At 56.8% G+C, this 13,771-nt stretch overlaps 1 protein-coding gene across 1 annotated transcript; it reads left to right on the forward strand.

The window, feature by feature from the left end:
* Positions 1–901: 901 nt before the first annotated feature.
* Positions 902–12,294, forward strand: MPV17 (mitochondrial inner membrane protein MPV17). The gene is made up of 7 exons (XM_035110781.2): positions 902–1,096; positions 7,170–7,285; positions 7,495–7,587; positions 8,133–8,228; positions 10,406–10,438; positions 10,798–10,850; positions 10,953–12,294. The coding sequence occupies exons 1-7, from the start codon at positions 1,024–1,026 to the stop codon at positions 11,020–11,022; spliced, it is 534 nt and encodes a 177-aa protein (XP_034966672.1). The 5' UTR covers positions 902–1,023; the 3' UTR covers positions 11,023–12,294.
* The last annotated feature ends 1,477 nt before the right edge of the window (positions 12,295–13,771 follow it).

Here is a 13,771-nt window from a genome sequence, read left to right on the forward strand (position 1 = left end):
CCGAACGAGACCTCTCTGCCCCCCCCCCCCAAGGATGGCCTCCACCCAAAACTCTGAGGTTGGGGAAACTACTAAACCTGGTTGTTCCTGCCTAAGTGCACAGCCTGACATTTGTCCCTACTGAATTTCATTTTGTTAGCTTGCACCCAGTTGTCCAATCCGTTAAGGTCATTTTGAATCCTGACTCTGTCTCCCGCGGCATCTGCACATTGGATGAGGATCCCCTCAATTCCTGCCTCCAAAAAGAATCCCATTAAAGCAAGTTACAGGTAGGTCTGCCTACCTGTCTTGTTACACTGTTGGCCTGCCATAGTCAAAACAAAATTTAAAAAATCCTTCCAGTAGCACCTTAGAGGCCAACTAAGTTTGTCATTGGTATGAGCTTTCGTGTGCATGCACACTTCTTCAGATACCCATGCACACAAAAGCTCATACCAATGACAAACCATTAAAACAACATCAGCTACCCCTCCCAGTTTGGTACCGTCTGCACATTGGATGAGGATCCCCTCAATTCCTTCCTCCAAAAATAATCTCATTAAAACAACACAAGTGGTCCACATCCTCCACGCCTAGCGAGTTTTTTTTTAATGCGCACGCCCACAAGGATCCTGAGCAGTTTGCAAAATGACAAAAGGAGCTCCGCTTGGCTTTGGGGCACCGGAATCAGAGCCGAACTTCGGGCTCCCTCCCTCGATCTCCACGCGCAGCTCCGAACCCCGCCATGTTTTCTTCTTTCTCCAAAGAGCAGGCAGCGGACTCCCACGTGCACCTCTACACTTGTCTATGGCCCGCGCGCCTCCCTCACGTGATCCTTCGGCACCTCCCTCCCTCCCTCTTTTCCTGCCAATAGGCGTGCGTGGCTTGGGGGGCGCCTGTACGTCATCTGCGGGCGCCGGAAGTCCCTTTCGCGGCACGTGAGGTCGCTGTCGGCTCCCGCTCCGCCGCCTCCCGATCCCCGGGGGCCTCCGAGGCCGCGGAAGAAGAGGGCGCTCGTGTCTCCCGCGCCGCGCCAGAGGAGGGATGGCGGCCCTGTGGAGAGGCTACCAGAGACTGATGGCCCGGCACCCGTGGAAGGTGCAGATCGGCACCGCCGGTAAGAGGGAGGCCGAGGCGGACACGCCGGCCCACTCCCATCATAGAGTTGGAAGAGACCACAAGGGCCATCCGGTCCAACCCCCTGCCAAGCAGGAAACACCATCAAAGCATTCCTGACAGATGGCTGTCAAGCCTCTGCTTAAAGACCTCCAAAGAAGGAGACTCCACCACACTCCTTGGCAGCAAATTCCACTGTCGAGCAGCTCTTACTGCCAGCTCTTACTTACTCGCCTGCTCCGGATTCATCCCGGCGTGGCTCGAGCGCTTCGCAGGCGCTCCTTGGCTCTCCTTCGCCGGGGCGGAGCTTAGCCTCCGGCTCCCCGTTGCCGCCCTGGCTGCTCGGGGGGCTTGGAGAGGGAGGTCTCGGGGCGGCCTCCTCCAGGGCAGGAATCTCATCTCCCTGCTGCCCTTCCTGAGTTCCAAAGTCCAGGAAAGGGGAAGCAGGGGCCTTGGGATATCCAACGTCCTCTCCTCCTTGCATTGGCTCCACGGAGCTCAAAGTAGCGTCTGCAGGGGTAGCCCACTCCATCTTCACAACAACCCTGTGAGGTAGGTTAGTCCCCCAGTGGCTGTGGGGGTCACAAGCCTACTGTTCAACGGCTGGGCTGGCTCCTGCAGAGTGGGTGGTGCAGGGAGCTCTGCTGAATTGCTGTGGGGGCCGCAGATCATAGCTGTCAAGTTCTGCCTTTTTAAAAGAGAAATTCCCATATGCTGAATAGGCTTCCTCGCGAGAAAAGGGAAAACTTGACAGCTATGCCGCAGATGGCTCTGACTCACCGCCCACCTGCCTGAAGTACGTTTGGCTGACGCTGCGTTCCTGGGTTAGAGTGCTAAGCAAGGCGGGAGGAGCCTCCCCAGTCAGGAGCTGCGGAAGTGGGTTCCTTCAGTCCACCATTGGCAGGGGGTTGGACTGGATGGCCCTTGTGGTCTCTTCCAACTCTATGATTCTATGATTCTATCACAGGATGCAGCCAGAGACCAAGCCCAGATGGGAGTATCCTTAGGTCTTGCCCTGAGGTGCCTCACAGTCGTCGTACATCCTTCAAGTTCATCCACAAGCAAATGCCTTTTGCACGCAGGCTCCAGGAATGAGGAATTCCGTTTCTCTTGAAATCAGACAGGTGACCATAGGGCCGACATTTGGCCGCCTGAGGAAAATGTTTTTGTTTTGCCAAGTGCTTTTAGATAATTCATTTGATTCCCTCTTGGTCATTGTTCTGCATTTTTATAGTTTTCAAAAATGATTTTAGTGTAGACTGGCATATTTTACCAGTTCATGGCATATAAGTGCCCTTAAAAATCAAAAGTGCTGTCCAAAAGCCCTCCCTCGCCCCAACCCCACCTGCAGGTCTTCATGCCTGCCCCACAGCAAAGGTGGCGGAATGTTGTATGTATGTGACTTTGGGGTGAAAAGCCTGTCTAGCCGTAGCTGACGCCTCGCACAGCCCACATGAGGGGGGAGGGGGGGAGCTTTGCCTTTACCCCAGCTGTGAGTGGGGAAGGCCTCACCTGCATACCAGGGAAGACCCGCCTGGCACCTTGGCAGGGCTGAGTCCCCTTGTGCAGCCAGGATAGCTCCCTCTGCCTGGGCTGGGGCTAGACCCTCCCTGCAGCAACTGCCGCTCTGGATTCTGTGCCCCAAACAAGTTCTGAAGCAGCAGTCCTCCCCACCCCGGACTCCCCAGCTCCTGGCCACCAACCTGGATGGCTTGAAAAGAGGATGAGACAAATTCATGGGGGGGGGGCGCTATGGAAGGCTATTAGCCAGGATGGCTCTGCTCTGCTTCTGAATATCTAAATATCTGAATATTGCTGGGAACCGCAAGAAGGGCACGTTGATCTTGTGCTCGGATCCTGCTTGCAGGGTTCCCTCAGGCATCTGGCTGACCTCTGTGAGAACAGGATGCTGGGCTAGAGGGACCATCGGCCTGATCCAGTTGCTTCTTATCGGGTTGTTAAGTTCTAACATTTTTTATACCGGTTGCCAGGCATTGCAAGTGGGGAGAGTTGCTGCTCTCTTGCTTCTGCCCTGTTTGGGGGCTTCCCATCGGGGCACCTGGCTAGCCGCTGCAGGGGGGACGGGGACGGACAGGACGCTGGACAAGGTGGAGCCTTGGCCTACAGGAAGTCCCAGCAAAAGAAGAATGGATACGAAAACGTACGGAATATGCAGAAATGGTGAAACATACTTGAAAAATAAGAAATCCAGATAGCAAACTTCCATTCCAAGAGAATGGAAATGGTTTAGGGAATAGTTACAAACAAACCAAACGGATAAGAACATTGGCAGGATTATTGGAATAAACGGCAGTTTTATAAGAGTATATATTTAAAGTAGATGAATAAATGAGCAAATTAAGTAAATTTGGATATGCAAAAAAATGTTAGAAATAAATTTAAGGAACCAAAGAAAGAGGGGGAAGGAAGTCAAGTTTTGAAATGTTAAAATCATTGTAATATTATTGAAATGTATAAAAACGAAAGTCTAGAATCAAATAAAAGGGTGGGCCCTTGGCTTCTCTTAGCTCCTTCTTCCTCCCCAGCCTCACTTCTCCTGGGTGGCCGTCCATCCTTCCGCCAGGTGCCATGGAATCTGCCCGCTTGCTATGTGTGTGTTGTGGGGGGGGGAGTGGCCATTGAGTGGCGCTGGCAGCCTCCCAAGGCTCCTTGCGGGTGAAGTCATCGCCCGGGGAGTCGTCAATCTCTGTGGTGCGGCTGGCACAGAGCGACTCTCATCCCATTACACTTGGCCCGGCTGCCAGCTGCGTCATACAGGTGCCCCCTCTCCCCCTCCCCCTCCTTCCCGCCAATCTGTGTGAGTGAGTGAGTGAGTGAATGAATGAATGGAGCTGGGAGGAAGCGTTTGGCAACAGGAGCTGGGAGTTTGTCAATGAGCAAGTGGAGAAGCAATGAGACGGGGGGGGGGGCGTTCCCTGTCTCTCCGGGAGGGAGGCATTAGATAGCAGACATTGGGACTAGTTTTGGAAGGGGCACTTGCATGAGAAGAGCCAAACGGGGGTCCGTCATAGCCCAGCATCCTGTTCTCACCGTGCTCAGCCAGGTGCCCCCAAATGAATGACACCCCCACCCACCCAGAGCAGGACCTGAGCCCAAATCAGTGCTGTGCTCTGCTTCCTTTCAACCCTCCAGATTCACAGCGACTCTCCTCTTCTTCTTCCTCCTCCGCTGCAGATCTGGAACTCCCCCTTTGTCCCAGGGACTCTGGTGTTCTTCAGGAAGGGGGGGATCCTGTGACCCTCCATGGGGGGGGGCATCTTTCAGTCATGCAGCTCGCGCGTACTTTTGCAGGGCCCCAATTTCATGCTCAAGGCAGGAGTGACATCTCCATGTTTATTCCGCTTTGCCATCTCCTTGCACCCTTTCCCAACTTCTTTTGTTTTGCCTTCCTGCCAGGGGCTGTTAATTAGCTGGTGGGCGGAGCATTCACTGAGACAGGTGACAGACACATTTGGCATTTCGGGCAGATTCTTAGAATTGTAGAATTGGAAGGGACACCCAAGGCCCATCCAGTCTAACCCCCTGCAGTGCAGGAATCACAGTCACCCCACCTCTGCGTAAAAACCTCCCCCCTCCTTAGGACCTAGAGCTCAGAGGACGCAGAGGAAACGGAGGCAGCTGTGCTGCTGTGGAGACCCTCGCTTGCAGGCTCCGGCTGAGCCCCCTCACTTGCCCATGGCTCCCAGCGCTCCCTAAAGTACTACACTTGGACAAAAAAATGAAAGGCACGAATACAGGATGGGTGACACCTGGCTTGAGAGCAGTACATGTGAAAAGGATCTAGGAGTCTTGGTAGACCACAGACTTGACATGAGTCAACAATGTGATGCAGCAGCTCAAAAAGCCAATGCAATTCTGGGCTGCATCAATAGGAGTATAGCATCTATTCTAGATCAAGGGAAGTAATAGTACCACTGTATTCTGCTCTGGTCAGACCTCACCTGGAGTACTGTGTCCAGTTCTGGGCACCACAGTTCAAGAAGGATACTGACAAGCTGGAACGTGTCCAGAGGAGGTCAACCAAAATGGTCAAAGGCCTGGAAACAATGCCTTATGAGGAATGGCTTAGGGAGCTGGGTATGTTTAGCCTGAAGAAGAGAAGGTTAAGGGGTGATATGATAGCCATGTTCAAATATATGAAAGGATGTCATATGGAGGAGGGAGAAAGGTTGTTTTCTGCTGCTCCAGAGAAGCGGACACGGAGCAATGGATTCAAACTACAACAAAGAAGATTCCACCTAAACATTAGGAAGAACTTCCTGACAGTAAGAGCTGTTCGGCAGTGGAATTTGCTACCAAGGAGTGTGGTGGAGTCTCCTTCTCTGGAGGTCTTTAAGCAGAGGCTTGACAGGCATATGTCAAGAATGCTTTGATGGTGTTTCCTGCTTGGCAGGGGGTTGGACTGGATGGCCCTTGTGGTCTCTTCCAACTCTACGATTCTATGATTCCCTGCCCACTTCCGTCTCACCTCTCTGGGGGAAGAGAAGCTGCTTCTCTTCTTCTGGGCACAGGGCTGTGTCTTCTCCCTTTGCCAGCTCACTGGATCCACTCCAAGGAGGGAGGCTTGACGTCAAGAGATAACTGGCAGGGACTTTGGGGAGGCAGTGGATCAGATGCTCTGCCCCCTTGGCCAGAGACCAGGAAAAGGACAGGCCTGTGGCTTTGCAGAAATGGAGACAGCCCTGCACCCCATTTCCTCCTCCTTCCAACTCAGCCGCCTAAATCGTAGAGTTGGAAGGGACCCTGAGAATCCTCTAGTCCACAGGTGTCAAACACAAGGCCCGGGGGCCAAATCCGGCCCACCAGACCTCGTCATGTGGCCCGCCGAGCGCCCCAGCCAGCGGGACCTTGCTTTCCTTCCTTCCTCTCTCCCTCCCACTCCCTCTTTTCTTCCTTCCTTCCTTCCTTCCTTCCTTCCTTCCTTCCTTCCTTCCTTCCTCCCTCCCTCCCTCCCTCCCTCCCTCCCTCCCTCCCTCCCTCCCTCCCTCCCCTCCCCTCCCCTCCCCTCCCCTCCCCTCCCCTCCCTCTCCCTCTCCTCAGAAACATAGGATGCTGCTTTATACTTCTGGCCCTTAAACCCTGGAACCAGGAGAGCAGCTCCAGTGAGTCAACCTCAGCCAGTCCCTTTGGTGAAGGGTGGTGGCTCACTGGCAGAACATCTGTCCTGCATGCAGAAGGACCTCAGCATCTCCAAGTACTAGTAGCTCTGCAAAGGTCCTGCATGAAACCCTAGCGAGCCTCCACCACCCAGTGCAGTTACCAAAAATCATTTTTCAATAAATTGTACAATAATTGTACATTTGAATATCTACTTGCCATTATTCTGACTATGTTTCTGCTTTCAGAGCTAGTTATTACTTACATTATTACAAAAAACAGTAATAATTGAATGCAGTGACAATAATTTATGATAATAAAGAGTGGACACATAGTCCTACAGATACAACCGGCCCTTTGAGGGTGACCAAACTGCTGATGCGGCCCCCGATGAATTTGAGTTTGACACCCCTGCTCTAGTCCAACCCTCTGCAACCCAGGAATCACAACGAAAACATCCCTGGCTCATGGCCCCCCCAAACGTTTATCTTTTAGTGAACCGCCCCCGCCCCCATTCAAGCGGTGTATGGATTTAGGAAATAAATACCTTGTTTTGTGTGCTGCACATGATGTTTTCCCCATGAGGAGCGTCCGCACAGCTAAGCCCGAAGAGTTTCAGTCTGGCAAGAACTGCTGCCCCTGAGCCTGGGGATCCCGTGCGGCTGGCTCAGCCGTAACGCCAAACCGTGGTTTGGCTCTGGGGGTCGTGCGCAGCCCTCCCTCCTTTTCTGCCTGGAGCTCACAGCTGCCTTCAGGCTGCCCAACTGGGGTTTGAGCTTGCCTTGCAAACCAGGATCAAAACCCTCAGGTTTAATTCCAGTTTTCAATCCGGATCTTCAAGGCAACAACAAGCCAACTGTAGTTTGGCTCAAGCCAGGAAGTGAGTCATTTGACTTGTCCTCTGGGACTGAGCAGACGTTGCACCCAGCCCACGAGACGATGTTGCTTTTGCACAGGGACCCTGGTGGGCGTGGGAGATGTGATCTCCCAGCAGGCGGTGGAGAGGAGGGGGCTGGCTGGGCACAGCAGCCGGCGGACCCTGAAGATGATGGCTATCGGTTTCTGCTTTGTGGTGAGCCAGGGCGAGTTGGGTGGGGGATGAGAACTGGGGGCACAGGAGCACCAAGCCAGAAGGACCAGGCCTGGCTTTTTCCGGGAGACGTCCCTCTTGGCTCCTGGGGAGACTGGGCCAGAGGGAGCGCCTGGACATGGCAGGCCTGTGGGGGGAGGCTCTGCCTCGGTTGCTGTGCCGTAAGCCCTGACTGCCCCTCTCCCCTGCAGGGTCCAGTCATCGGAGGCTGGTACCACGTCCTTGACCGCCTGGTGCCCGGCACGACCAGGGTGGCTGCGTTCCAGAAGATGCTGCTGGATCAGGTAAGGGGGCTCTCTATGGGTTCCCCAAGCCAAAGGGCTTTGCAGCCTTCTCATCCACCGCTAAAGAATCCCTGGCAGGCGGGTAGGCATCCGACCTCTACTCAAAAACCTCCCAGGAAGGAGAGTCCGCCACCTCCCAGGGGTCTCTGTCCCCATGTCAAACAGCAAAGTTCTCGCTAGTGGTTAATCTCCTTTCTTCCATTTAAATGCGTTGCTTTGAGTCCTCCCGACTCCTTTGGGCATTTGAAGGTGGCTGCCATATCGCCTCTCCCTGCTCCAGCCCCCATGGCGACCTTTTCTGATGCTTGGTTTGGCCAGGGTCCTGCCCACCTCTTTGTCAGCTGCCCAGAGGCGGGTGGGGAGGGGGCTCGGGGCTAAGCAGGCCCCTCTGCATGTGCATGGGTGGGGGCGGGGAGTGCTGCTGACCCGGGTGGTTCCTGGGGGGCCAGGGAGCTCTTCCTCCTTCCCACCTCCTTGCCAGCTGAGATGCCGCTGGCTCCCCCTTCTCCCCACGGATCCCCTCTGCTTCCTCCTCTCTCCAACAGGCCGGGTTCGCCCCCTGCTTCCTGGCCTCTTTCCTGGCTGTGGCAGGAGCGCTCAATGGCCTGTCCTCGGAGGAGAACTGGGACAAGATCAAGCGGGTGAGTTGGCTGCAGGGCAGCTGGCAGGGAAGGGGTGGGTGTAGAGTTAGAGTCTGGAACGGCAGAGTTGGAAGGGACCCCATGGGCCATCTAGCCCCACCCCCGCAATGAAGAACCTCTGGTTTCCTCCCTTGATGCGGCCAGTGTCGGAGGGTCCCTCTGCCTCTGGGCTTGTAGGCGATTGCTGTGCCAGAGAGCTATTCCTCAGAGGTTTCCATTCTGCCTTTGGAGAGGCGTCTTCCATGGCTAGATCCAGGTCCGACAAGAGGAAGGACTTCTTCACACAAGAACACGGAGTTAAGCAGCGGAACTCCCCTCCACAAGGGGCAGCGATGGCCACCCATTTGGACGGCTCTTAGATAAGGGAGATTCCTCCAGGATAGAGCTGCTACTCCTCATGGCCGAAGGAGAGGCTGGGGAGGGGGTGTCACAGGCAAGCAGGGGACTGCTGACGCCCTGCTGTGCTCTCCCCCAGCTGGATGAGGCCAGTGGCCCTTCTGGGGCAGCCTCCTGTTCTCCAAAGCAAGCCGCCAAGCAGGATCTGAGCGCAAGAGCCCTCTCTCCCCTTCTGAGGTTGGCTGCCTGGTGGTGGGAGAGGGGCCACTGGAGGAGGCGGGGGTCCCCTTTGGTCTGGCCCAGCAGGGCTCCCCTTCTGATGTCCTGGTGTGCCACAGAGCCCCCCTGCTCATCCCTCGAGCCCCTCTGCCCTTTGAGCTGAAGTATCTGCCACCCCCCCGGCTGCCTGCCTGCCGTTCTGCCACCTCCTGTCCTGCGAGGGGCTTGCGTGACCCCTGCCAATGTCTCCAGAGTCACCTGGTCAGCCTGGCGCAGGGAGACGGCCCGCCTGACACACACAGCCCCCTCCCCATCTCTTTGCCTTCCTCCCACAGCCTTTTCTTTCCATCTCATCTCGGTGTGGACTGAAACACTCGGCTGCTTTACTCACCAGAGATGAGTCACAGGAGGATAAATGTCACAGTGACCCCCTCCCTCCTGAGGAGCTGGATGTGCCACCAAGTCTCGGAGAGGGAGAGGGAGGGGTGGGGGGAGAGCGCCCAGAACCAACAGGGCAACTGAGCCAAGCGGGATCCTTGGGGGAGGGGGCTGGGGAGGGGCACCAGCACCCCTCTGCCTTAGAATCATAGAATCGTAGAGTTGGAAGAGACCACAAGGGCCATCCAGTCCAACCCCCTGCCAAGCAGGAAACACCATCAAAGCATTCTTGACATATGCCTGTCAAGCCTCTGCTTAAAGACCTCCAAAGAAGGAGACTCCACCACACTCCTTGGCAGCAAATTCCACTGCCGAACAGCTCTTACTGTCAGGAAGTTCTTCCTAATGTTTAGGTGGAATCTTCTTTCTTGTAGTTTGAATCCATTGCTCCGTGTCCGCTTCTCTGGAGCAGCAGAAAACAACTTTTCTCCCTCCTCTATATGACATCCTCCTCTATATGACATTGGGGGTCCCATGGGCCAGAAGTATAGAGGGGCGGGTCCCATGGTGGGTTCCCTGGACCAGAAGGGTTTCTGCTCCCCCAGCCCCACCAGGACTCTTCCAGAACCAAGCCCCCCCCCCAAGCTGGCTTCAGGCACCCCAAGGGCAGGCCTGTGTAGTGGGGTGGGAGTGGATGAGCCCTTGTGAAGCGGAGCCCCCCCACCCGCGTCCCTCAGGGAGGTGGGCCAACTGGAACCACCCTGAGACCTCCGAGTATAGGGGGTATATAAATTCAATAAATAATAATAGTAATAATAATTAAGAATAACCCCTCCGAGGAGTGCTGTGAAGGTGACCTGGGAGGGGGAAGTCTTGGAAGGAATGGGGGTTGTTTTCTAAGAGGAGGGGGCGAGGCAAAGTATATGAAAGGAAGACCAACAACATTTTTATTGCTATTCTTTGTTAGATTTATATGCCACCCTTAATCACAAGGTCTCAGGGCAGTTCACAAGGCCAAACTACAAGGCCAAAGCACAAGGAGTGCAGCCTTTTTCTGTCCGTGAGAGAGGAGTCTGGGACAAACTTCTGGAGACGCTCCCTGGCTCTGAGCCTCCGCAGAGGCCTCCCCAGAAGTCTCCAGGAAGTCCTTCTCAGGGCAGGGGGATTGCATTGACTGAGCCATGGCGGGGGCCCTGCCAGCCAGCCCTCACCCCCCGCTTCCTCTCGGGCTTGCTCTCTTGCAGGACTACACGGATGCCCTGATCACCAACTATTACGTGAGTCCTCCTTCGACCTGCCTCCCTGTGCCGCCTGCCATCCGTGTGCCCCCCCCCTGCATGGCCCTGCCTGGCAAAGGGGGCTGTTGGCTGCCCTTCCAGAGGCTCTACAGGATCACCCTGGTCAGTCGGTCAGCAACATCTCTCCGGCAGCCTGAAAGCTCAGCACATCCTAGAATCGTAGAGTTGGATGTCATCTAGCCCGGCCCCCAGCAACGCAGGAATCACAGCTTCCCTTCCCCTCGTGACACGGAGAGGTTTGGGGCTGAGGGTTTGGGGAGGGGTCTTCCGGGGGGGGATGCGCTTTCTGGCCACGCTGCTTCCCCAGTGGCGCATCTCTCGCTCCCTCTCCCTTTCAGATCTGGCCGGCTGTGCAAGTGGCCAACTTCTACTTCGTCCCCCTGAACTACAGGTAAGAGCTGCCTTTTCCCGCCTGCGGGACCCGCCCCTCCCCCGGCCCCCGTTGGCAGAGTTGCTGCCCCTCAGCTCTTTCTCTGACCCCCCCCCCCCGCAGGCTGGCCGTGGTCCAGTGTGTTGCCATTGTCTGGAACGCCTATCTCTCCTGGAAGGCCAACCAGCTGTGACCGGCGGACGAGACTCATCCAGACTCCAGCCCCTCTGCACCCTACTCTTGTCATCCACTACGGTCTTGTCTAGCAGTTCTGGGCCCTGTGCCCCCACCTGTCCCATGACCAGGGGGCCAGGCTGCTCCATGCACACCCCCTCCCCAATACTGGCCCCCAAGTGGCAGAGAGGAGCCTGGAAGCCCTGAGATATTGTTGGGCTCCAGGCCCCAGTTGCTCCCAGTGGCTGTGTGGCCCAATTGTCAGGGGTGGTGGGAGCTGGAGTCCAGCCACAGGTTCACCCCCGATGGGCCGTATCTGTTTTGGATGGTCTCTGGCAAGGGAAGCCCCCTCTGCCTCGACACCCGGCTCCCAGGCAGCACCTGGAAAGCAGCACCAGCCACACATGAGGGTCGAGGAAGAAGAAGAAGAGTTTGGATTAGATATCCCACTTTATCACTACCGGAAGGAGTCTACAAGCGCTAACATTCTCCTTTCCCTTCCTCGCCCACAACAAACACTCTGTGAGGTGAGTGGGGCTGAGAGACTTCAGGGAAGTGCGACTAGCCCAAGGTCACCCAGCAGCTCGATGTGGAGGAGCGGAGACGCGAACCCGGTTCCCCAGATTACGAGTCTACCACTCTTAACCACTACACCACACTGGCTCATCCTGTGTCATTGGGAGGCCCCAGGGGTGCTGTGACCCCTGTCCCCCCCCCTCACTTGCCTCCTTTGTCAGTGGGGAGAAACAGGCAGACTCGTCTAGCCCATCTCTTGGCTCTTTCCCCAGGCAGAATGCATGGTAGCCTCTTGTGTCAAGTGAGGGGGCAGCCCGTGAGAGACCAGCCTTTTATCAACTGGGCACAACCCTCAAAGCGCTCATCACTTTACGTGGCTTCCAAAAAGTATTCAGCCACTGTATGAAGGAGAAAGGTCTATTGGGGGCCATTTTGGGATGGCTGCTTGGAGCTTCCATGTGCAGTGACAGTCTACCTCAATCCTCGTTGCTAGGGAAGGGAAGCAAGGGAGGACACCTGGCTGACCACTGTGATAGACTGCATCTATAGCCCTTTGTGGGCTTCTCTGACCTTCCTGTGAAGGAGGCTATGGAGCGGAATAAATCCATTGTGAAAAACAGTGTCTTCTGTCTTTGATGCCGGCACACGGACTCAACTTGAGTCTCAGGACGAGGGTCTCTCAGGCCCAGGAGGTGCCGCGCGGCCTCTGGATGAAAAGGTGGGTCTACAGCAAGGGTGTTTGTGTGGCCCCAGAGGAAGTGAGGAACAGGCAAAGGTGAGAGCCGCGAAGGTGGCTTTGAAAGGGGACTAGGCAAACGTGGCGGAAATGGAGCCTCTGTGGGCAGGAGGGGTCTACCTTCGGATGGGAGGGGGTGGTGGGTCCTGGACATGATGGGTGCACCTGAGCTGGTGCGCTTACAAGCGCCTAAACCACTGCTGCCTTGCGGGACGGTGGAATCTGGCATCTGCAAAAGGACGCGAGGAGTCCGGCCCGGCGAAGCTGTCAGGGCGGCTCCGAGGGCCGAGCCTGCGCTGTGCCTGCGATGGCGGGACGCGGCCTCCTCCCTGCAAGCTGGTCGGTTTCGCTCGCCTCCTGCCCGGCGCGTGTTTGCCCAGAGACCAGGCAATTGCCTGCGGCTGTTTGCTTTGTCTCCCGGCGGCCGAGTGGGCCAGCTGATCCCCGCGCTGCGCTGCGCCGCCTTCCCTCGTGAGCGAGGCAGCCTCAGCTCCAGGCAGCGCAGAGCCAGTGGGGCTTCAGGCGCAAGGCAGGCTCTCCACTCGGCTGGGCCAAAAGGTGGGCGCGGGGGGGCGGGCAGCGCAATGGCCGAAAATAAACATGGCGGTCAGCCAGAACCTCCAGGCGCTCTCTGGCCCAGCAAGGCAGACAGCTCCTCGTTGGGGGAGGGACACCCCAAGAAGGGCTGGGCACCCCCCCTTCCAGTCCTGCTGCGGCCCAAGCCTGTGCTGGCCTGCTCCCCCATCCATCCTTGGCCATGAGACCCCCAGACCCAGTTCTCTGAAGCGCAAGCGAGCTCCCCTCGGGCCTTTCCTCCCTGGAGAGCCATGCAGAGTCCCGCTTCCCATCGTGGCTCACGACTTGCAAGGATCTCTCCTATAGGGACACCCCCACCTCAAAGTCTGCCTCGCCTCGCTCCTCTGCCTTCCCCCATTCCAGAAGCGGGAGCCCTAATGATGCTCAATGAACGGGCACTTGGGTGAGGTCAGTGCAATGGCCTGCGGGGGGCCGGGGGGCTCGGCTGCGAGGCGAGGAGCAGGCTGCCGCCTTAAGAGGCGGGGGAAAGAAAGGCGCTCGCAGGCCCCGGGCCGCACGGTGAGGTTAGCCGGGCCGCGCCTTCCGTGGCAGCCTATCGAGCCCTGCCCGAAACCCCACAGGGAGGGAAAGGGCATTTCAAAGCATTTCGGAGCGACCCCTCTGTCCCCAGACAGTCCGCTTCCACCGGAAGAGGCTCTCTACCAACCTTACCTGGGGACGCAAAGATTGTACCTGGGACCTTCTGCACTCCGAGCATCTGCTTCCCCCCCCCTCCTTGAGCCCGAGGCCTTTCCCAGCCACTATGAGCACTCCTTCCGCTGTGGAGATCGGGAAGCGAGCAGCAGACCCCTCCCTGACTCCCTCCCTTAACCCAGCCCCTGGCATCGAGGGAGACCTTAATCACTGGCTATAGGAATGATGGTTGGGGAGCCCGAGCGCAGCCTTCCCCCCACCCGCCCTCCTGCCACTGGGCGGAAGG

Source organism: Zootoca vivipara, chromosome 3 (genome assembly GCF_963506605.1).
Source record: "Zootoca vivipara chromosome 3, rZooViv1.1, whole genome shotgun sequence".
Taxonomy (NCBI): Eukaryota; Metazoa; Chordata; class Lepidosauria; order Squamata; family Lacertidae; genus Zootoca; species Zootoca vivipara.

Coding starts and splice junctions, on each gene's coding strand:
- MPV17 (XM_035110781.2), top strand. CDS start 1,024: ATGGCGGCCCTGTGGAGAGGCTACCAGAGACTGATGGCCCGGCACCCG. Junction 7,286..7,494: donor CTATCGGTTTCTGCTTTGTG/GTGAGCCAGGGC, acceptor TCTCCCCTGCAG/GGTCCAGTCATCGGAGGCTG. Junction 10,439..10,797: donor CCCTGATCACCAACTATTAC/GTGAGTCCTCCT, acceptor TCTCCCTTTCAG/ATCTGGCCGGCTGTGCAAGT.